General features: G+C 44.9%; 1 protein-coding gene across 1 annotated transcript; it reads right to left on the minus strand.

Moving 5' to 3' along the window:
• Positions 1-1,605: 1,605 nt before the first annotated feature.
• LOC135374072 (uncharacterized) lies at positions 1,606-22,398 on the minus strand. The gene is made up of 7 exons (XM_064607073.1): positions 22,307-22,398; positions 17,027-17,160; positions 12,033-12,177; positions 11,497-11,627; positions 5,501-5,657; positions 3,361-3,494; positions 1,606-1,769 (listed from the first exon to the last, which is right to left on the minus strand). The coding sequence occupies exons 2-7, from the start codon at positions 17,157-17,159 to the stop codon at positions 1,606-1,608; spliced, it is 864 nt and encodes a 287-aa protein (XP_064463143.1). The 5' UTR covers position 17,160; positions 22,307-22,398.
• Positions 22,399-23,313: the final 915 nt, after the last annotated feature.

Genomic DNA, 23,313 nt, shown 5'->3' on the forward strand with positions numbered 1-23,313 from the left:
TGACGGGAAACGAGCCCGGCGGTTTCGAAAGAAAGCATAGAGAAATATAAATTATCAAATACGGAGAAAAATCATGAGGAGCACTAAGTTCGAGAACCCCACTTCCGAAGGTATATGAGAATTCCGTTCTGAAGATAAAACACATATATACTACAGGTACTGTTACTAAATTTTTTTGCTTGTTACGCAGCCTTCCGTAAAATCGAGAGTCCTGCTCGCCTCCGACACAAAGCGAAGTGTGCGCTGTCGAAGTCAATTACGCAAACGATCGAACAATACACAAGCGAGGAATTGCTTGAAGCATTAACTACCCTTCGATGAAAATTCTGTTTCTTAGTGACACTGGCTTGATACAGTCGCGTAAGACATTTGAAAGTCAGCAGAACAGTCAGCAGTGTGACAGGATCGTTTCTCTCATGTTTTTATCTTTTTCCGTGATAAATTCTCAATGTATCATAGAACGTTTTTAGGCAGATAAATTCTACAGAGGACACTCGCCCCTAGGATTGCCCTAGAAAACGAAATAAATGTGTTACTCAATGCTTCGGGTTTTTTAGCGGGTAAACTGAAGAAACAATATTTCTCATCCTGGTAGCTCCCCGGGGAACAGCCACAGGACGTACTTGATGACTCTTCACGAACAATCCGCGAGTGTCATCCTCGGGATGTTCTGGGATGCATATCGAAGGACGAGAACACGATGACACTGTGAGGAATCAATTGACCCTGTGCGTTTGTGGGGAAAGGACTGTATGGTCGTTTTCATTCCCCCATGGGTATGGACCTACAACACGCATGAGCCTTTCGCATCGTCCGTAGTCCCTTAAATATCGTGTCAATTATGAGGACGCTGACCAGTAGGACAGTCCCTCTTCGACATATCAGCACATCACTATATGAGGCATCATCCTTCATGCTTCCATTCCGGTTCGCTTCAGTTTCTATCCTTCTACATTTGGACATGAAGATTGTGTTCTTCAATGTTTGGAGCAAACTCCATACGTTTTCTTCACTTTTTCATGCTGCAAATCAGCGCGACACGCTTGTCTCCTGTGACCAATGCGTTGTCTATTGTAATCTGTTTGAGCGTGGCTTCTGTTATATGGGCGAGAAGGGACGGTATCTTAATGACCGTATTCGTAATCAGCAGCTTAACACCGACAGAAGACTAGTGAACTTGTCCTGCATCTCAGTGAATGCAACAATTCTAAACCTCTTTTCTGTGAAACCCGTATTTTCTACAAAGAGAGAGCCCCTTTGCGGACAATTCTCAGGGATACTATGGCGATAACCATACGTAGTAATTGCGTAAGCAGTCCTTTTACTTGTTTGTCACGTATTAAACCTTGACATGTTTGAGAAAAGTGCCTGCGTGTTTGTGTGTCGCCTGCGTCTCTCATGAACAATTGGGAAAAGCTCAGTCCAATTCATGCCTCCCCATTGCCTTCTCAAGTTTCTCGGTTACCAGTCGTTCATTCAAATACGAGGTGTAGTGCACCGCGCTCCCGCAGTCAGTGGAACGGTGTGAGAACAGCTTTGATCCCCATATTCATTATCACAACGCGGCTGCGCAACCTTAACGTCCGCTTGCACGTAGAACAGCGCTTACCAGCATCGTAGTCTGTGCACCTCAGCGGGGCTCATATCCCTAGGTTGTAGGTCTGCACGATGTTTTGGAGCTATGGTTCCGTGCTCATCCGCATATTTGTAATCGCAAATTTTCCTCGCGTTGGATAATTGCTCGTCATCGCACTGTGGTGCAGGGACGCCTGAAAACGAAATATGTGGTATAAGCAGAGTCCCCCAACAAACACGCGTCAGGAATGTAAGAAGAGACTGTTCTTCCTAGACCGTTCTGTCCCAAACATCAGTGGCCCTCTTCCTCGCAGGATTTTCTAAAATTCTTTGTGGACCTTACGTCAACTGGGGGCTGGTCAAAGGCAAGCTTCCGTAGATCTGGGACCAATAGGAGGAGATATCGTCCCCCCGTTCACTCCCCTGTACTCTCAAGTATATTGGCATTCGTTCTCAACCTTGGAACGTCAGGCGTCGATTGGAATTGGCGAAGAGCGTGTATCTTATGCTAGTGGGGCATCGCCATGTAAGAGTGCTAACACCGAAGATAACAATACAAGCAGCAGAGACAACTAGCGAACCTAACAACTTTTTTTTTACACGGAAGCGACACGCTAACAAGACCTCGGAAACTACATCCCTCTGCTCCAAACTCCAAAGGCCGAAACGCGTGGGCCTTTTCTTCCCGCACCAAAACGCCGCACAGTCGTGGGCCCTTGACGACGTCATGGTCATGACTGTGGCGTTTGCGACCGCCCGAAACGCACGGGACGTCTATAGAGCAAGAGATCCGGCGTGCAACGGGTACCAGTTCTTTTTTTAACACTGTCTACCTTTAAAATTTTTATAATACGTGCTCCAGCAACAACGGATGTCGCCCAGACAACTCGAGAATTAATATTTCTTTGCCTCCAGCGGCCGACTTAGTCATGAGCAATCACTGGTCGGAATGGGGCAAAAGTCTCGCGTGTGTGTGCCTGGTCCAGCAGCCTAAGATGCCTTCTGTGACCTAACTGTCCTACATTCGCTTGTCCTGGTTCCTTCCTGTCTTAGGGTGGTCCGTTTAATTCCTTTTCCTCCTCTTTTTCCTACCAGTCACCCTGTTAGGCACGTGAGTTGTCTCGTGGAAATTAAACTTCTGCTGGTTTGAGTCGTTCATCCCCCTAGTTGTGTTCAGTTTCGCACTTTTTTTATATTACGCACAGAAGATGTTCTGTGATCTCTTTGCGGACTCCTGACTGGTTGCTGCAGAACAAGAGATGCAAAATTTTCGGACATTTTGAAGCGCTCGAAGAAAAAAGAAAGGATTTTGATTTTTCTGTTTTTTTTCAGAATACTTTTTAAATATGGAAAGAGACGCGGTTACTGCTGAGTCGAAGCATTGCCGTCCAAAGCACAGCATACAATGAGCTACTGCTCATCCTCTTGGCATAAATGCTGAGCAGATCATCCCATGGGACAGCGATAGGTAATTAGAACATCGTGTGCACTCCGACTAGAACTCCGACATTATGCGATCGCGATGGCGATCGCTTGAAGCGGCCAGACGGAGCACTAAGTTGGTGGTTGTTGCCGGATTAGAGGTGCCTAAGGCATTGTTGGCGGGCAGGAACCCATCAGAGGGACGAACATTCACATTTTTCAATTTTGTCGCCGGGAAATTCTGGGCTATTTTTCTAAAGACGAGGAAAATAAACAAAAAAAAAAACGGTTTATTCCTCAAAATTTTCGTTTTTCCCGGGGCTTCGCATCTCTATCCAGAACGTCACTTTCAATAACACCCACCTGTACAGTCCCACTTGGATGTTCCACACTCAGTTCGTATTTGCTCGAAGAACACCTCAAGAAAATCTGGATCACTACATACGAACTCTTCTTGGAGTATTTTCGGAACGCAATCCTTGTTGTATTGCATTAGACTGGAAAGAGTTGCATGCAAAGACGAGATAAATTGCAGATATTCTAACGTAGTGAGGGCTAAGAAATTGTCACATGGCCATTGATTGGGCCTCTTAGAATAAGCAAGAAGGCGCGCTGCGCGGGAGATGTGAAAAAAATCGTCTTTCTCTCTCTCTGCATTGACTACGTTAAACGTAAAACGTGATAATTCACGGTAATGTGAGTGTGTGTGGCGCCAGGTTTCCACCCCCGACTCATGGGATTTTCGGTTAGCGATATTACATTAGTACCACATAAGAGTGGCTTTCTTATAAATTATTGTGCCTGAAAGAAGTAGAAGGGCGGTGACTATCTGGTGCACGACAGTGACAGGACTCTGAGACATAGACACACAGAAAAGTTCTCTCACACAGCAAAAAGGTTAATTGACGACGAACCCGTATATATTGAAAAACCTCCGAAGCGGGGGAAGACGAATAAGAGGGGTACTGCTTGCGCAATTGTCACGTTTTTTTTTTCTTTTGGGGGGTCCCATCGAGCGGCCCTGTGTTTGCACAAAAGATATGTTCATGAATATCTGTCCATAACGCATCAGTATCCACGTGTTGTATTACGTTGGTTGTAGTCTGTCAAACCAGTGTATGAGCTTTTGTTTCAGTACGCTAGAGCGAGGATCTTACGATCTAAATACGGAGACATCACAGTGGAGGTAATCCCCCCTCGCCCCACGCTGGCCCATTGACCTCGCTCGTAAAAGTCTCAATGGATATTTTCTTCCCCCGTGCCCTCAATTCGCATGAACCTTTAACGCGTCAACCATAACCCTTTGAATATCATGCCAATGATCAGTACGATTCCCAGAAAAACAGTCTCTGAACTCTTCCTGAGGAACTTCCTTTACTTCCTTGCCGGTAGATTGAATTTTCAGTCATTCTATATTTGGACTTCAAGATTGTGTTCTCGAGTGTTTTTAAAGTTGAGCAAACTGTTTTCTTCAGTTTTACATGTCTCTACTGTAAATTAGCGCAAACCGCTTGTCTTATGTAACCATTTTCGTTGATTATGGTATCCCGTTTGTGCGTGGTTTGTGTTATTTAGGCTAGAAGGGACGGTGTCCGAATGACCATCTCCGTAAACACCAGCACTGAAAAAAGCCATGTTCCCAGCGAGCTTGTCCTGCATGAAAGGTGAAAGATGAAAGTCACTGAAAAGGTTAGGCAGCTGTAGGACTCGAACCCACACCTTCTGCATCTCTGTGACTGAAACAACCGTAGATCCCTTTTCTGTGAAACCCGTATTTTGTGCAAACAAAGGGCGCTTGTCGAACAATCTTCAAGAAAACTATTGAAACAACCATACGTGGTAAACGCGCAGAACACCTCGATTATTCCCCCGATTCAGAAGTTTATGAATATACAGGGTGTTTCTTTTTAGCTCCAACGCATTTTCTTAACAGGGGGAGTTGGCTTAGGAAGCATTTAGTTTTTTCATTGGACTACTCGGCAGCGGTGCTACTAGGAAACCGTATTTTTTCCCAAATTAGGGGACTAATTAACATTGGCTCGAACATTGACAGTAACTTGGAGTACATTGCAATTGCTATATTAAAGCCTGATATCCTCGTGATCCGCTCAAACCGCTGATGAAGCACAAAAGTAATTTCAGCGTGTGCCACAGACCTAACTATTTCAGCTCTGCCGTCTGCTGAGAAGGGCTTCGCTCTGTTTGAGAAAACTTTTGTTGCTGCGTGTTTATGTCTTCTCCGTTTCTCCGGTGTCGTATGTCTTGTTACAGTGCCTCCGGAAACGCTGAGGCCGGAAACTCTCACAGACATGCCCCCTCCCCCCCTCATTGCCGCTCGTGCTTCTCAGTTACTCGTTCATTCAAACATCAGCTATAGCGCAACGCACAGGAAATACTTTAGGAAGACGTACTCTAGCAGTGAGTGGAACGGGATGAGAGCAGCTTTCATCCACATATTCAATGTCATAATGCGGCAGCGCAACTTCAACGGGAAAGCGCTTACCAGCAACGTTTTTTGTGCAGCTTGTCTCGGCCCTGATCTCTCGGTTGCAGGTCTGCACGACGCTTTGGAGCTATGGTTCCATGTTCCTTTCTATATCTGTACTCGCAAATGAATTTGGCGTCGGGTAAGCTTTGCTTGCACTGTCGTGGAGGGACGCCTGATAACGAAGTATGTGGTATAAGCAGAGTGCCCCAACAAACATTCGTCAGGAATTTAAGAAGGGACTTCTCCCTGGACTGTTCTCTGCCCCAAATACCACTGGCCCTCTTAGACTTCCAATTGCTTCGGTATCTAAATTTGTTTGAGGATTCTACAAAATTGGCTTAGTAGTATATAGAACGAAGTACTCTGCGTCAGGTGGGAGCTGGTCAAAGAGAAACTTCCGTGAATGAGGGGCCAACGCGAGGATATTTTGTGTCTGAAAATACCACTGCGTGGAGTCGCTCGTCCAGTGCCTCCCCGCCCATATAGTCCCTTTCTGGTCCCTGTTCTCTCAAGCACATGCACATTCCTTCACAGTCTTGATACGTCAGACGTCAAGTATATTGGTACGCGACGAGTATATATATCGTCTCTTGGTGGTACATCGCAAATCAAAAGTGCTAAAGCCGAAGACAATACAAACAGCATAGACAAGAAGACAGTGCTACACACGAATGACACGCTTAGAATACCTGAAAAACTAGATCTCTCTGCTCCAAGGTCAAAGGGGCGAAACCCTTGGGGACTTTTCTTCCGGCATGAAAACGCTACGTGCACATTGCGTCCATGTCAACCCCATAGCGCGCACAAAACGCATTGGACATCTCTAGGACGAGCGATCTGGAGTGGGACGCGCAGCTGGTTCTTATATTCTTTACAACGCATGTCCCACTCATGACGGTTGGCTCACGGGCACGTCAAGAATTAGTATTTCCTCCTTGCCTTGTGTGACTGATGCAGTCATAACAGAAATCAATGATCGGAATGGGGGAACAACACTCTCGTCTCGGTGTCCCTATTCACCCAGCCTAAGATTTTGTGATCTAACTGCATTACTTTCGCTTGACCTGGTTGCCTTCGTCTCAGGTTGGCCGGTGTTTTTCTTCCCAGTTAGGGTAATGTGGGGCAAGATAATACACCGGGCAATGTGCAACATTTTTTGCTCGACGCCGCCTCTGTCAGAGACGCGTTGCCCCATGCGCTTCAAACTTTCCTCATAGGTGGCTCTGCATGTCCGCTTTATTGCACGCGAGAATTGTCCGGATTGGTATTTGCGTTGAAGAGAAAACAAAATCGTTTACTTTTGCCTGGAATGTAAAGTCCGAGAAAAAAGGTGCGATTTCCTGTAGTCCCTTTGCTTGTCGTCTGCGCATCAGTGTATCGCAAGTTTATTCTGTCAATGTAAGTCCAAATCCTATTACTTTATTCATTCAACTAGATATATGCAAAATATGGGTACTCTCGGTTATCCGGTGTTTAACTGAAATATTAAAGCATCCGGTGGTGTCCACGGGGTAAGACATGACAACTCAACGTAATTTAGACGTAACGCAATTTTAATGTACTATTAGGTGGCCTTATGCTGGTTACTCAGACATTCCTCTTTTGCATAATGACTATAATTTTCCTGTGCCCTAGAATGTTTGCAGCAAAGCTGAAGTGCACTCAAAAGCGAGCCGCCAGCAACACATCAGACTGGCGGTGCCTTGTTTGCAAAGGACGGTGGAGGGAAATGGCACCAGGTTCTGTCTGGTTTTATCGCTCGTGATGTACGGGGTGTGTGTTCAAGTGGGCCGTGTAGGTGCTTGAATTAGATCTAATTTGTATAGTTCATTACAACGGCGTGTCTTATCTTGCCCCACGCTTTGTGTTTTTAAATTTCTTATTCTGTGTTTACTTTAGAACCTATTACGTCCGTTCTGATTTCTAGATCACAAGCTCAGGACATGTCAGAACGTGCCTATGGGTGTTTTTAAAGAAAACACACGAAAAAAAAATCTATATTCAGTTCCTAATTTCTGACTCATCTTGCAGCACTATCTTAGTCCAATTTTTCTTGCCAGTCACGTTTAATTGTATGTGCAAGTTTGAGTCACGTGGTCGTCTCTAGTTATGCCTAGGCCAGGGTTTCTTTTCTTTATTTTTTACATTATTCAGAGAACACTTCCTGTGATCCCTGCACTAGGTTCACTCTTTAGTCCATTATTGGACCCGTATGGAAAACCAGGATTACCAATACATGTCCAGTATGGGAGTGCAACCAGGATTGATATTGGACCAATATGGTCTCCCCATATTGGCAAGCCCATTTTGCCCCAATATTTCCAATAATGTCAAAGGGGAGCCCGTGTAATAAGAAACATTATCCGGTACAATGCCCACCACTGCTATTACTTCTCTCTTGTTTATGTTTTTTTTTATTTCTTCGGATCTTATTGATCCACGTTGTATAGCATTACAAAAACAACACTGCATCGCCATAAAAACGAAGAACAGGTGCTATGCCCAACTTGCTGAAGGACCCAGGCAGTCCCACGGAACTGCCAATGCCAAACATCCCTCAGCAGTCTTCTTTGGGATCCCAACAGTGTATGGACCAAAAATTTCTAACTCCATCCTAGAGTACAAAGGAGGGGAACACTTTCGTGATGGTGACAGACATACACATCAGCGACACACACCGCCTGCAGTAACTTGAAAGCACCTAGCGTTAATGAAGAGACATCCCTTCCTATCAAACATTGTGTTTCCTACTTGACCTGTCGCGATTCCGTTATCATTAGAGGAACCAGCGACATTTTAGCCCGAATAAAACGTCCGAACCGAGTCTGTGTTGCGCATGCGCATTAGTTGTAGGACGCGTAATTTCGCTCAAACGCCCACGCTGTCAGTCGGTTCGACGGATTGGCATTGGTATCACGAAGAAAAATGGTGGCTGTTTGCAGCAAGTGGAAAGTTTAGTTTTTGAGTTTCAGTGCATCTTACAGTGGCATTGCCACATATATGGACTCTCTCGAAAGATGTGTATGCTCTGCGGGAAGTTGTTGGATGTAAGGACGTACTGAATTGGGCATTTCACGTGCTTCAACGTCCAATCTTGCCGTGCTGCTTGGGCATTTGGTACAACACAGGTACGTACCATTTTCTGCATTTTCAGTCAATATGGGTTGCACATGGGCAATACGGGGTCCATATTGTCAGGATTTTCCCTATATTGGCCCAAAACTTTGCAAAATCGGCCATATTAACAGGGCTAAGGCAGTATGAGGAAAATCCTGGTGAAACTGGTCCCATATTGTACCTGCATTGCCAATGACTAGCCAACATGGGGGTCCACTATTGTGTCGTGCGTGGGCATAATCGCTAAAACACTCCATGCAAGACCCCGTAAAGGACATAACTGCAACAAATAAGACTGAAAAGTTCCCCTGTATCGAAAGTTCTAGCTGTCGTAAGAAATGAGCATCGCTGTAGCCGACTTTCTTACAGTATTCAATATGGCAGCTCCCATTGTCCTGACAGGCCGATAGACCACTGACAGTCAAGCTACTAATGTTTTATGCCATCTGATTCGCTGCACTCGAAATATTGTAATATTGCTTCAGGATTCACTTAAATATGGTTCGGGACGATACGTCGAACCCATAAAACTTCCCTAAAACTGATCAGCGCCCAGAGGCTCAAGGTTTGAACGCCCTAGCGTGTAAAGACGATTCAGCATTGCGTGAAGCTCGCGGCCTATAGAAGGCCACGTGCTATGCGCCAGTACCTAGGCATCCATAAACGACTGGGAGCGTCACAGGTGGACGCCCCCTTTCTGTATATCTGCCCGAGATCGCGTGTCGGCAGTTTCAAATTTTTTCCTAGTCCTGACGGAATTCTCTAATGGCATGGAGTGTTGCGATAGAGAAAGGAACTTGGGATTGCACTGCGGAAGTTCGATTTTCGATGGACCTACAGGATGTCTCAACCAAAGCAGTAAGAAAAACATATGTTGTGTTAGTCTTGAGTTAATACCCCAAGCCATTCCTCACTTCAATGTTGCTTGTGTGAGAAAATAAAGTAAATTTAGACATCTCACACCTTATTTTTAATCGCGACAGCAAACAACACTCGCATTCTCCAAATCACGGAATACAAGTTATACGTATAGTGTTTGTGCTACCTGCATTCACTTCCACTTTGATGCCCATGCATCGACGGAGATGGACACTGCCACCCTAAGTAAGCTTTTGCGCCTTCAGTTCTGGAGAGCGCTTTTCTTTCTTTACATTTCTCTTTCTGTTTCTGGCCTATTGGTCTAATGGTTCCGTTAGGACTGGCCCTGATGGATTTTTCGATCGGGAATGGACTCGATGGCTTCAGGATGCCTTTCAACTGGACGAGGCAGATTTTAGTAGTTTCGCCCGCCAAAAAGCGCTGTTCACAATGTTTGTGAGGACTTATGACAGTAATTCACACCGTCTTGGTAGCTACGGGCGTTCTAATGAACATCTAAGGCGATGCCTATATTATTAGATTCCTATAGTAGTTTTTGAATTCTTTCTTCTTAGAGTATGTTGCTGCATAGTGTCGATGTTGTTTTGAATGTGAAGAGCAAAGCACTCGCCACATTTCTTGAGGTAGATTCTCTTGAATAGTTAACATTCGCCTGCAATATTGTTCAAGCTGATTACAAAAACGTTTTACCACACTGCAAAGTTATTTTAAGTGCGCAGTTTGTGAAGCCTGACAGTAACGGCTGCGTGTTGTACTTCGATGCTTGAAACAGAAACGTACGTAGAAGTAATCAAATAAGTGTTAATGCTGAGAAGAAAGGGCAGCCTACTCCTCCGTCTAATACTACTGATGCCACTACACCTTCCCCGTCTGGCCTCGGACTCCCATATGCGCTACAACTGAGCAAACACTACTTCTCGTGTCATACTTAAGGCGATTCTCACCCGACACAATCGCCAGGGCATGAATATGATTTAAAGATTTGCTTATTGGTCGACGTTTGTACTTTCACTGATATACGTTCTTGTTCATTATTTTTACACGACTAGCGAGCTATACAGCGGTATACAGCGGTATGAGCGAGCATGGGAACGGGCATTGGAATGGAATGGGCACATATGAGAGCACGGGAATGCGAGCTATCGAAACAAATAGAACAATCCTATCGGTCGGAGAAAATGCGGCCTTGTCGGCAGCCTGCTCAGGGCGATGTCGTCTCAACACATGAGTTTCCCGAGGAGTACACATTGTGATCACAGAAAACCATGCATAAAGCTCGTTTCGTTAGCCTGAACGACTCGTTCACGAGCCTCGCGCAAGAGCTGGTGTCGAGTCACGGGCAGAAGTGATGCATATAACGCGCGTGATGAGATAACGACAAGTTGAAGATCGGACCCCAGCTTTCACTCTCGTTAGGCTGAGTGTGCGCCACCAGGACTGAATACCGGAGAAGGAACTTTATCAGATTTCACGTTTATTTAACAAAAGCAATGTGGTGCAAGAGGCTACAAAGTATATACAGGGTGTTCAAAATTAAGCTTTCACTAGCACTTTATAAATAGGCGAACAAAAGAAAACTGGTGCTATTTTCTCTGTTCCTTGAGTAAGAAACAGGTGCTACAAAATCAGCAGCAGCTGTTCCTTTCACAAGTAGCGTAAAGTTATCATCCAGTTTCCCGTCATCGCTGTGTTTGCGTAGCGCTCGTGAAAGCTTAATTCTGATTTGAGCACAACGCAGTGTGTTTAACGTGCTTCGCTTAATGCAGCCTCTCGGAACAAATTGTAAACTGTCACGAAATTGCTGCCGGCGTTCTGTGTCGGATTTGTAGCCGAAACCTCATACCATAGCCTCATAGCCTCATACCAAGGTTTCGGTATGAGGTAACTACGGACCACGTTACCACTTTAGTCAACGAGGGCGGTAAAATGGTAACGTTTTCAGGTTGCATTATGCCGTCAGAGGATGCCATTAGGATGCATTATGCGGTCAGAACTCTTTCCGCTCTTATACTCACATAACGGGTTGGGTGTTGGACAATTTTTCAATCTGGTCTCTATCTCCGTCGCAGACTGTAGAGCAGCAGCGGGATGGCATCCTTTGTCTTCTAGGAGTTTCGGAACGCAATACTTGTTGTATTTTAACATACTGGAAAACATGACATGGAAAAAATTGTTAAATGACAGGGAACATCTGATGGAAATTGCAGCCTGACATGGCATTCAGTCGGGTGTACTTAAATTGATGAACGCTGGACAGATGAAGCACGGTACAGAATATGGTTCCCGTCTTGGGGTGCTACATTTGCATTAGCGCGACTTTTCCCTTATTGTGACTCAACATTAGCACGGCATTCATTCATTTATTCTGACGCTGCACTAGCGTTGCCTCTTCTTCAGTTACGCAGTTCAGTACTTGTGACGCAAGGTCGTAGAAATATCAGATTTCCATTACTAAGGCCCTTTCTACAGATGTGGATTGGGGTGTGGGTGTGCGCTTTTTTTCTGATGGCACCGCCGTGCAACCACGTCGTGCACACGAAATACCACTCACCAACAGAGTAATCTTATATTCCCAGTTGGCTCAATTGGATCATTTGGTTTTCGGGGAATGCCGCCGTGTTCCATTTCAAATCTTTTGTAGCAGTCAGTGTTGGCCTCGGATATTGTTGAGGAGTCGCACGTTGCTGCAAAAGGGCCTGCAAACGAAGGATATGATATGCGGACACATGTAATGCAAATCACACGTTATTTGGATTCTGCATGCACTTGTTAAACATGAGCTTCACCACATAGCACGCTCCTAGCTAACCATCATCCCGAACGACGGCCTTTTTGCCCCTGATTGTAAACAAGAGGCGGAGCGTATTTTGATCCAACTGATGCGTACTATAAGCTCAGAATAGGATCCGCCTCCCGTTTTCAACAGATCACGATTAAGAACGTTGTCATCCGGGATGATGGTTAGCTAGGACGGTGCTGTCCCAGGCAACACACCAACATTGGCCGAATAAGGGATCAATGTGGGCTGCCAGGTTGGCCAATACTGGTCTCAGGTGGGCATGAAAAGTGCAACCAGGCTCCCTATTGAACCAATATTGACTGCCTATATCGGCAAACCCCTATTTTCCATATTGCGCCATCTGTGATAACGTCAAGGATGAGCCCGGGTAACGGTAGTAATATTGATGTCATTTTTTTTACGTTTTCCTGTAGATTGCAGAGCCAATATGGGTTCGACTTATGTGCTGCCTGGGAGTGGTGTAGTTCATTCTAATATTGAATTACCACTGGTAACTCTACACTAATACTCCATAAAACTAGGAAGTTCACTGCATCTCGATTTCTATGGATGAGGACGCATCATACAGGGCTTTTTTTTAATGTACATCATTTTTACAAAATTTTTATGGGGACTAACCAGGTACGTTTTTTGCTGCCAGGCGGATGTCCTGGTTGATAGCCTGTTCGGTTCTAACAGATTGTGAAGGACGGGATAAATAGAGCAGACACAAGATGCTATGAACAGATGAAGCCGCGAGTTTTTTTATGAACGCGAATATCCCGCTGTTTCTTACATCGCTTGCCGAAACGTCAGCACTCGCGTATAGCTTGAGCGCTCCTGGAGGGAGAAGGAGAAAGGGAAAGACGGGGCAGCGATACGGGCAGGGATTGCTGTGTTCGTCGCTGAAGATAAAGAAAAAGAACAAGATAAGAAATCGACCGACGGGAAAATGTACTGGCGTCATGGTTTCGTTTTCCTGAGTTGCTTGACCTGGTTGATTCTAGTGGCTGTGGGCCTAGGTGCTTGTGTCGTCCTTGTTTGTAGCCCGCCTTGACTAATTTCTTTTCTAAGTCGTAAAAAGAAAATAAGGTGGCGTAACCCCTTGCTTAAGACTCCTACAATAGTCCCCTTCCGGGGAGGGAAGGAGCGAAAGGTTATCAAGACCAGGCGCTGTGGCCATCGTGCTCGTCTGTGTGGGCCGATCATGTATGAACGTTGCATCACCAACTGTAGGATGGGCATCTGTGCTGTATCTGTCGGCTGTGTAGGAGAGCCGTTAAGAACAGCATATGATTTTATAACTTGAAAGCCGAAGGTCTCGGTGACGCCCGCGCGTTTAGCGTCAACACTCAACTTCCTGTCGCCCGGTGACGGTTGTCGTGAAGCGCTTAGCGCCACGCGTTAGAATGCGTTGCAGGCCATCGTTGAGGGAATGCAGTGCTCTCCTTCCCGCGTCCAGGTGGAGGTACACATGTGAGCAAACTTTCTGGCGCCAAGATATGCGGGGGTGATATTGGGCGAATAGGGGCGGTTCCCGCGCTATGTCATAGCTTCGCAAGTAAGCTTTTCCTCCGCCTTCTCTTGCTAAAAGTGGGCGACAGTTAAATGGTCACAACCACTTTGCAGATTCAAAAAATTGTGTTGCCTGCTCTCATCTCCACTACAAGCGAGTCACATAGTCTGTGCTAAGCAAAACCGCTAAAGAGTCATTCTCTGCCAGATCCTCCGCTTATAGCCGTTACCCTTGGGGGAGAAGTGTGAACGGCGAAAACGAGTTCGTGTGCTAGTTCGCTTCTTGTTGGAAATTGTGTTCTGCTTTTGTCTTTGTGGACCATTCCAGGATACGTATTTTGTGTGTGTCTGTGTTTGTTACACAAATGAATTTGCCTTCATAATAAGCGTAGCACAGCAATGGCGGGCATCGGGGCTGTTTAATTTTAATGCGATTCCATACTGGTACACGCAATCGCATTAAAATTAAACAGCTCACCTTTTACTTTGGCTCACAGGCAAACGGTACCCTAGAATTGGTGGAAGTTCGCGAGACAAGCAGTATACAGTGTATGTTTTTATTTTGGAAAGGTATGCCACTGCCTTTCTAACATGGTTCATTCATGAATTTGGTTCAGTTCATGGTTCTGAGACCTGTTTTTTTTTTTGCTTTTAAAGCTTCACGCGCAATGTCTCTAACAGAAATACAAGGTAGAAACAAAGTAGCTAATGCGCCACAAAAACCCAAATCAAATCAGGTAGAAACAAGGAGGACCAGGTGAGAAAGAAAGATGCAGCTGAACCAAAATGGCATAAAAACGCCAGTAGGAATCTGTCCACTTACAAGGCAGCTCATTAAATAGTATCAATACTAATGAGAAAATACAGGGCCCTGAGCACGTACGCAAGCGATCCCGTTCAACTTCTCCGGCATCTCCGTGTAACTGCCTGTGAGGGCAAAGCGCGTACGCGGTGGAGGGCCCAAAAAGGGAGCCTGCGTCTTATATGGTGAAAGGCGAAAGCGCATTTATTAACACGCGGTCTGCATTCGTCTCGGATTAGGGCCGAAAGGCCTCTGGGCTGCCATTTACCACACTACAATACGCTTATGGTGCCAAAAACCTAGCCATAATGTAGCATATTGTTGCATATCTTATGAGAATGTGTGGCACCCCGCTGCATAGCATATAGCACATTTCTGAAAGAACACATTTATAGCAATATGTGCAGATTTGAGAACATCATGTGAATATCCAAATATCCCGAAGTTGACGTCCGTGGAATGTGGAAAAAGTGGGACAAGCCACAGTCGCCGGGACGTACATGCGACGTCTACGGGCTCTCTGCAATGATCCATGGGATATCCAAACATCCAATTTGGGATATCAGGTGGACACCTCCTCTATGGTGGACGTCTATGGTTTACAGGGGACACTGCGGCTGGCTGTGTCGCTTGTTGATGTCAGTTGCGCTGGCGCTGACAATCTCAGTGCGAATTTCCGTCATACGACCAATTTCGAATACTTGGATTAACCGCGAAGGGGTCACGTGATGCTCACATTCCGCGGACGATCGAGAGATCTCTGGTGTGCCTGCTATCAACAGTTGGCGCTGTAAAAGTCTCAAAGGCGAACAGGTACATGATAGGCTCGATCCTCGAAGCGTTCGCAAAATGCAATGACAAATGTCCGGATAAGAGCCTCAGCTACAGCAAATAGGAGAGGATCAGATTGTTCATAGAAGAGCGTACGTGTTCGTATTGTGAAAGTTTCGAGTTGACGACAGCCATTGCAACAAACAAAAGCGAAGGCGAGCGGTCAGAGCACGGCATCGTAAAGCATGTGTGTCTGTGATGGAAGACTAGATGCGTGTCTTACTGGATTGTGCAACTGTCCCGGTACCGAGGGCCTTAGAACGGAAACTCTAGGATTACCAAACGACGAAGAGATCCAGGTTGCCAGATGGGAGTCTGGTGGGGCAGTGAAGCTCGTGGCGCCGTTAAGCGGCCTCGTCTACGTCTCTTAGGAATTAGATTGGATGAGTATGACACTCTCGACTATGGCAGAAAGCTCCAGGGGGAAGTTATACTACTAATAAAGGTGGAGTGAAACCCAGCAACCTGTGTCTTCTTTTGACTTATCTGAAAACTAGACAGTCATAGTACCGACGAAGGTGCACAGGTACCACTGGCACAATACCCACGTTTCAGTATTTACGTGCGTCGTGGCTACATCGATGGGAACAAAGACTTACGCCGTTCTATGGGATGGTATGCTACACCGCAGCGACTAACGAAGAGCAAGGAACCGTCAAACTGGGTAATTTTTTTACCGTTCATTACAGGAGTTATGAACTCTACCAAGCTGACCCGCTGGCATGTTGGCTGTGACACGTTCTCTATATAGATGATTCCGATAGGTCTGTATACAACCAATGCGATCGCGGTTACCTCGGCCCGGTTCCAAGATCGTTCTGTCCACCACTGTGTTTCAACGTGAACATTTCTTACCTTCATATTTGAGGGTTTATCCCAAAAAAAGAAGGAAAGGTGCCCGCGTGCTTTGAGGACGAAATGCCTGCTGCGTGCTGTCCACGTCGCCGTCAGAGGCGGAAAGAAAGTGAATTGCACCACATCATAGAAAACAAGGCGCGTCAAACGAATGACGTGCAGAAGTATATCGCACAGTCCCAGGTTGGTTTTCTGTCCAGCATTTTAGGCCATATTACCAACCCGCGTAAGTTTGTCGCTCTTTCTTGCTGCTTCTACACTGCTCTCCGATAGACTAGAGCAGACGACGTTGTGTGTACCTCCACGCTTGCGTCTGATTGGGTGCTACAATTATTCAAATACGTAGCAAGGGATAGAGGTATCGTGATGGCGGTACGTCTAGTCGCCTCTGTCAGAAAAAATAACGTTTTTGTATTAACGCTGCACCCGTTATGAAGGAGAAGTATTGAACAAGAACTTGTATATAGAATTACGATGTGTAGAAGAACACTATTACACTTAGTACACCCGTAACTAAATAGCTGCAGATAGGAATTCATACCTCCTTTAAGGCTTATCGATTTTTTTCTATCCAATCGCAGATCCTAGGGTCCCTTGTTCAAAATTCAGTTGAATATCTTTCTTTTCTTTTTTCTCATGAAGTAGAGTGCTGGTGTTAAGTGACACTAATTCTAAAATGTGGATATCTTCATCGCCGACATCATGAAGGCGGTATATGAAGGTCACATTATGCGCCCAGCAATCTGGCTACCGATGTACTCACAGTTGAAGTTCAAGGATGCACCTTCCGCCACTATTTGCTTGCTCCTTATTTCCTTAAAATGTGTGAAGATGAGTTGATCGCATCGTTTTTCTCTGAGTCGTAAGGGAACGCAGTCCTTGCCGTACTCCAACATGCTGGAAAAGATAGTATAAAAACGAAATCAGTTATTTGCCGACGGTTGTAGTGCCGCGGAGCCATAAATCTTGCGGGTAAGAAATACACAGTACGCATACAACACAACTGCAACGTGTTTCACCAATGCACCTAAATGCAAAGATATATAAACCCCAGTACTTAGTCACACTGCACATCGGTACGATGAAAAGTAATGAAGATATACCAACCAACATCAGTATTTTAACACTGTTAAATGGACAAGAGGCCTAACAAGGGGCATCGCGCTGTAGAGCTTCTTGTGGTATATTTAAAAAAAAAAGGGCGGATAAAGAACAAAGATCAGAAGACGACGATTGTTCTAGAAACCCCACTGATGTCGATTGTAAAAGGCTGGATCGTGGATAGGGAGCGCGAGCGTGAAGAAACCGGCCGCCATCTTACTCTACCCACAACAGCCGCCGCAGCGATCATGGTAACTTGTTGCAATTACGGTCGTACCAACCGTACTGGCAAGGATACAGGGCCTAAATTTATACAAGTGAGTCATTATTATCAAGGAATAAATAGGTGTCCATTCTGTATATTTAGTTGACAATTATGAAGTTTTTTTTGCCCAAAACGAGCACTGGACGCAGGTTGTTTGATCGCTCTTCCGGGGTTTTATCGAACACACGTGTATTTTACCCGGCGGCAAATACGTTTTGAGTTCATAATGCGCTTGAGAGAACGTGTGACACTACACCGGTAGTGTTGCCATCAATATATGTGCGAACACTCGAGCGCTCTTCTGCATGCATTGGTAGCATGGTACACGGTGCTCTCTACGGAAGCAAGTGCACATTCATTTCTTTGAATTACCTTCGCGCACAGATTCGGTATTACGTTATAATGAGACCAAGATTGTCACCCTTTTTCATGTATTGGTATTGTTTTGTGCCTTGGTTTGATTTGTGACAAAGAATCCTACGTAACGGTGGAGTGGCACGACTTGAATACCGCCTTTGTGTCTGGGCTATATCGTCCGGTTGTTGCGATAATAATAATTTGTAGCGTGTCGTGCTCTTTGTAGCAGTTTTTAAGGCAAAAGTGGTCTCTCAATACAGATTTCCTCATGGGGCTACCCAGAGGATCGTCTATGAAGTGTAATGCGACTGAGTGTACAGGTAGTATTATGTTCCTCATCCACGGGTTTCTAGTTCACAGGAAGGAACCACCTCAGTGCACGCACTGTGGTTAGCCTCTCTCAATTTTGTACATTTTCTTATCACGTCAGAAATGTTCACGTCAAAAACACACCTTATACACCTTAGGCTCCTTCACCCAGGAATATAATAATTATAATCCTTTTTAGAAGACTTACCCATATTCTTATTAGAATAGTTTTTAATATTTTCAATTTTTAGAAGATACAGGGATTGTAAACCCTGTTTTAAGCTGATGCTTTAACATTTGTCCAATGCATTTCTTAAACTACTTATTCATTTTTAACTATTTGCATCCAAACCAATGTTCTGATGTATTATGACCTTTGTTGCCGGTGCACCATACAAATTGTAATAATCATCATCAATACAGGTTGCTTCACAGCTGCCTCGACATACTGAAGAAATGGGTGCAGAACCTGCGTAGTGCCCACGAACTTTGATTACCACAGCACCTCCAGAAAGTAAAAGCATGTGTGTCACATGGGATTTTTAAAGGTATTCACAGTATATAATACCTTGTATTAACTGTTGTAGATCTAAGCCGCCTCTACAGTACTCTCAGAAATTAAAACTTGTCAGGGAACTGTGATAATTGTTTCAGTTAATAGGCATGCACATATATGCTATCAGAAGAAAATTATTTCTTGAGAATTTTATAATTCATTCATTTATCACATATTATACTCTTATATATTATTATTATTATATATATCATTATATTATCACATATTTGATAACATTAAATTTAAAATTCAGCATATATGAGAAAATATCAGGAGGCAAGTTGCTATTGCTCATTCCAATCTATAATTGATTGCTACAAATTTAGAGAGTGTACCTGTCCATTAACATTCTTAAAATATATATTGTCATTGTAGCAAGGTCACAAAACAATAAATGTAGTATTTTGCGACCTCCCCGCACGTTCATTGTATCTTGAAACACAAGTGCAAGAAATAAATGTTGAACTTGAATAAACTTGATGTTGTATAAACTTGATATAAAATGTTGAATAATATAATGAATGATATAAAATGTTGAATAAACTTGAACTTGTATACTCTTTACTCATCATCAGTGATCTTTACAAAACCATATCGTGGACTTTTTTTGTTTACGTTTCACAGACGGGGTACACGAGGGCCAAAATGACAAAATCACTACTGTTTCAAGCTCCAAATCGTCCTGTTGCAATTTGCAGACCATACGTGTGTAGTGCAAGTGTAGGACCCTTGCACATCAAAATGTAAGATGGGAGGCACAGTTAATGCAAAGTGGTTCCTATGAGAAGCTTCGATGCTGAACAAAATTGTGCACACTGCGGAAGCTGCCATAGAAGATGTTCAGAATGTGTGTCTGGTCTCACAACGGTGCTACGACGCTCCCTTTTAGATGACGATGATACTGATTGGAGTTTCAGATGTGCAGCTGCATTTTTTGGAACGTGCTCCACATAACAAGCATGACATAGTCAGCACTGGATAACAGGCTCCCGTCCCTAAGCAGCTTTGCTCAATCTGCAGTTGTATTCAACAAAAGCATGTGAGTACTCGAGAAGGACATTCAGTTTGGCACAACCGCGCCTGCAAATAATCAGAACAAATGAAGGAAGAAACAAACAAACATAGAAGGGCTGTACTTCAAAAAGAGACAAGTCCTGTGTCTCATGGAATTGTTACCACTTTTAAGTAACTTAATTGATTAAGCTTACATCACTACCTGATTAACTGTCCTAACGAGCGTGATCTAATTGCGTGAAGTAATTATTTGGGCTACTTCGGTGTGTTCATATTTGCGAGGCAAAGCACCGCTGTCGTTCACTAAAAGACACTTTCTGCGGCGATGCTTGATATAAACCATACTAAACCCATCCACGGCTAAAACAACGGCTGTGATTCTACAGAGCGATCTCTTTCTGCCATGCGAGTATATCTTTTCCCGGACCGTTCTTTGTGGTACGATTTTTGTCCAGAACGCAGCACTTGATATTACATACATGGTTGTTGTTAACCTCATATCGTTTCTTGTTGAAATATTGGCTGGGAAACGAGCTGTAGTACAATCCCCAGCGCTGCACTGCAGTGACGGTCTAGTTTCGGAATGCAAAACATAACGTAATTAAGAATCGAACGGCAGGACACCCGTGAAACACTGGTAGGATAAATCAGTATACTGGCACCTTACAAAATTGGGCGATGACAAACAACGATCAACGCCTGCAGCGCAATAAATATTCACAATCTCCGTTGCCTCCCATTGTTCTCTATGGGCACACACTGCGCTTTAGGGCCTCCCAACATGGCGGCCCGAATGCACGCCTCTCCCCCCCCTCCCCGAGCACCTCTCCCATGCGCGATCCAGCCTTTATACATAGAGATCACTGAGAAAAGCATTATTTTAGAGACGCGGGAGAGCTGCTTGATGTGCTAATTCAATTCAAATTATTCTAACTGATCCACTTTGCATTACGTTACAAAAATAATGATGCATGAAATTGGGAGAGGGAAAACCTGATCTCAGCGGAAGCAGGACGCGATAAGCCATGTATTTGTCATCTCTTTCTGGGATGCCCGAGTGGGTTGGATTTGGAACCTCCTTTCGTCGGACTGAAAGCGATTGCGCTCAAGAAGTCGTAGCGCGTTATGGTCGGGTGCTTCGTTTTTGTTTTTTTTTTTCGAAAGGATAGTTTGTGAATATCGCTGTCAATTATCACAAATTTGAGTGAATTCGGCACGTTCTTCGTATTGGTGTGGTAAGACAGGGACCTTTACTTGGCAATATTCCGAGTTCTGTTCGCAAATGTTTACATAATTAGACTTACGATGCTTGACATTCACATTAGGAAGGTGGCAAAACCAAGTGAGAACAAGTGCCGTTGACCGTATGATTCTAGGTGGCGTAGTTTTTTCATTATAATCCAATGACATCTTGTATTTGCTTCCGTACGTGGACGATGGAACAACCAATTTTCGCCCAGGTTTGAAGCCGATTTAAAGGGTACTATGCTTATAACATAAATACGCATAAAAGCGCATGCTTTGGGCGTGACGGCACATTTTATATGAAAACGCACGAATAGTGAATACTTTTCGATAATTCGATATAGCCAGGCGCCAGAGCACCAGCTTATCCAAAGCCTTGCTCTGTTGTCACATTGTCACGGAATGTTTTGCTTTCAGTCTTTTATGTCGCTCGGAATCTAATATTTTAGTTATCTCAGTATTGTTCACAAAAAAAGAATGCGCTACCGCCACAACGAGTGAACCCGAAGCCTGCGTCTCTTGCGTCTGGGATGTTGATTTCGCAAATGCTCAGATGTAGGAACGGAAACGTTCACTACGAACAATAGCTCGACTTCGCTGTCGTTCTCCGGTTTGTCGACGGTCTCAGAAGCGTAAGCTCTCGCTGTGGAGAGCCGCGAGCGGAGGCAGTATAGATGGGACGGAATGCAAACTCGCGGCAAGCGGCAGGCGGTTGCGCACACCTCTACCGCATGTGGGTACTCAAGACGATGTGGGTACTCGACGCTGACGACGCTGTCAACGTACTGCAGACTGCGTGGGTGACCGAAAGAAAACAGCGTGCTACAATCTCTGTTGACCATCTCAATGGGCGATGATGCGCGGCATGCCGCTAGAAACCACGTGGTCGAGGAAAAGCGGGACGCGGAGGCGGCTTCTTCCGCACTGCGGCAAGAATTTCCCACTCCGCATACGCGCTACCGTGTGCTTTTGGCGCATGTGGGTACGTGGCCGTATTGCAACAGTGCCTGCGGGGACTTGCTTGTATTGCTCTCCGCCGCGGCCAAGCCGTTTCGCCCTCATCCGTTTCACGGTCGTTTTGCGCACTGCAGAGCGGATCAAGCGATTAGCAGTATAGCTCTGAAAAATAACAGCTCCCACCGTAAAACGCACGAGGCTGCTTCGGAGCCCTTGCTTCAATGAGAGGTAAAACTTACCAGCATCTTGTCGTATCGGGAACCAAATCTGTGTGTTTTCCAGTAGTGAGTCCGTATTGCTGTCTGTATCTTGCGTTACATTCAGCGTCAGCTTCAGAAAATATCTGCGCCATGTTTTCTTTCTCGCACTGTGGCACAATGAGGTCTGGAAATATTGTAACCGGGTATATTCGTACGCTTCGAAATAGAAAGCAGCATTCTGCATTTGCCTACAAAATAGTCTCTCTCTCTCTTTTTTTTTTTTTTTTTGCTTCTCGTGTTGTTGCGCACACTCGTCAGCAGTAGAGATGCAGTGCGATGCCCAGAATGCTTTAATTGTGAAATGTTCGTCTACCTTTCATATTGCGGAAAAGTAGCAAGTCCACTACATTGCCCTCTAGTACATTTTGAACAATCAGGATTCAATGGTATTGACTTCTTAAATCAGATTGGATTAGTTTAACGCACTTTTGGAACCGTTTCGTTCATGTTACGGAAAGAGTGATATGTGAATGGGCTGTAAATCTAAACGACCTGAAATCTATAAACGACCTTCGCGCTAGGCCTATAAACAATTACAAAGAACGATAAGAGAAGGAAGTCACTGAAAAGGTTAGCGAGCTCTAGGACTCGAACCCGAATTCCTTTTCAGTGATTTCCTTCTTTCATCACTAATTTCTTAGGCACTTGATGCTCGCGCATATGTGTCCTTTTTATGTGTTCCAGCCTCATAACATCGATTCCCATCATGTTCATTAAAAATAACATTGCGGTTTTTTCTTGTGAGTTTGTGCTTCCGTGCCGAATTTTGTGCTGAATTTTGTGAATGCTGACCGTGCGCGTATATCCCAGACATACAGAATGCAGTCTGTGGCTCTGACTCAGACTCTGAATGAGACGCATAACAGCCTCATGTAGTTGCTTATGAGGCGATTCATGTACAATGAAAACGCAGAAGCTGTCCGTCTGTTGTCTCATTCTGCACGGGCTTGGCCCACCCGCCGGCCAATCAGGCTTTCGGTGGACTC

The sequence above is a fragment of the Ornithodoros turicata genome, unplaced genomic scaffold (genome assembly GCF_037126465.1).
Source record: "Ornithodoros turicata isolate Travis unplaced genomic scaffold, ASM3712646v1 Chromosome42, whole genome shotgun sequence".
NCBI classification, from domain to species: Eukaryota; Metazoa; Arthropoda; class Arachnida; order Ixodida; family Argasidae; genus Ornithodoros; species Ornithodoros turicata.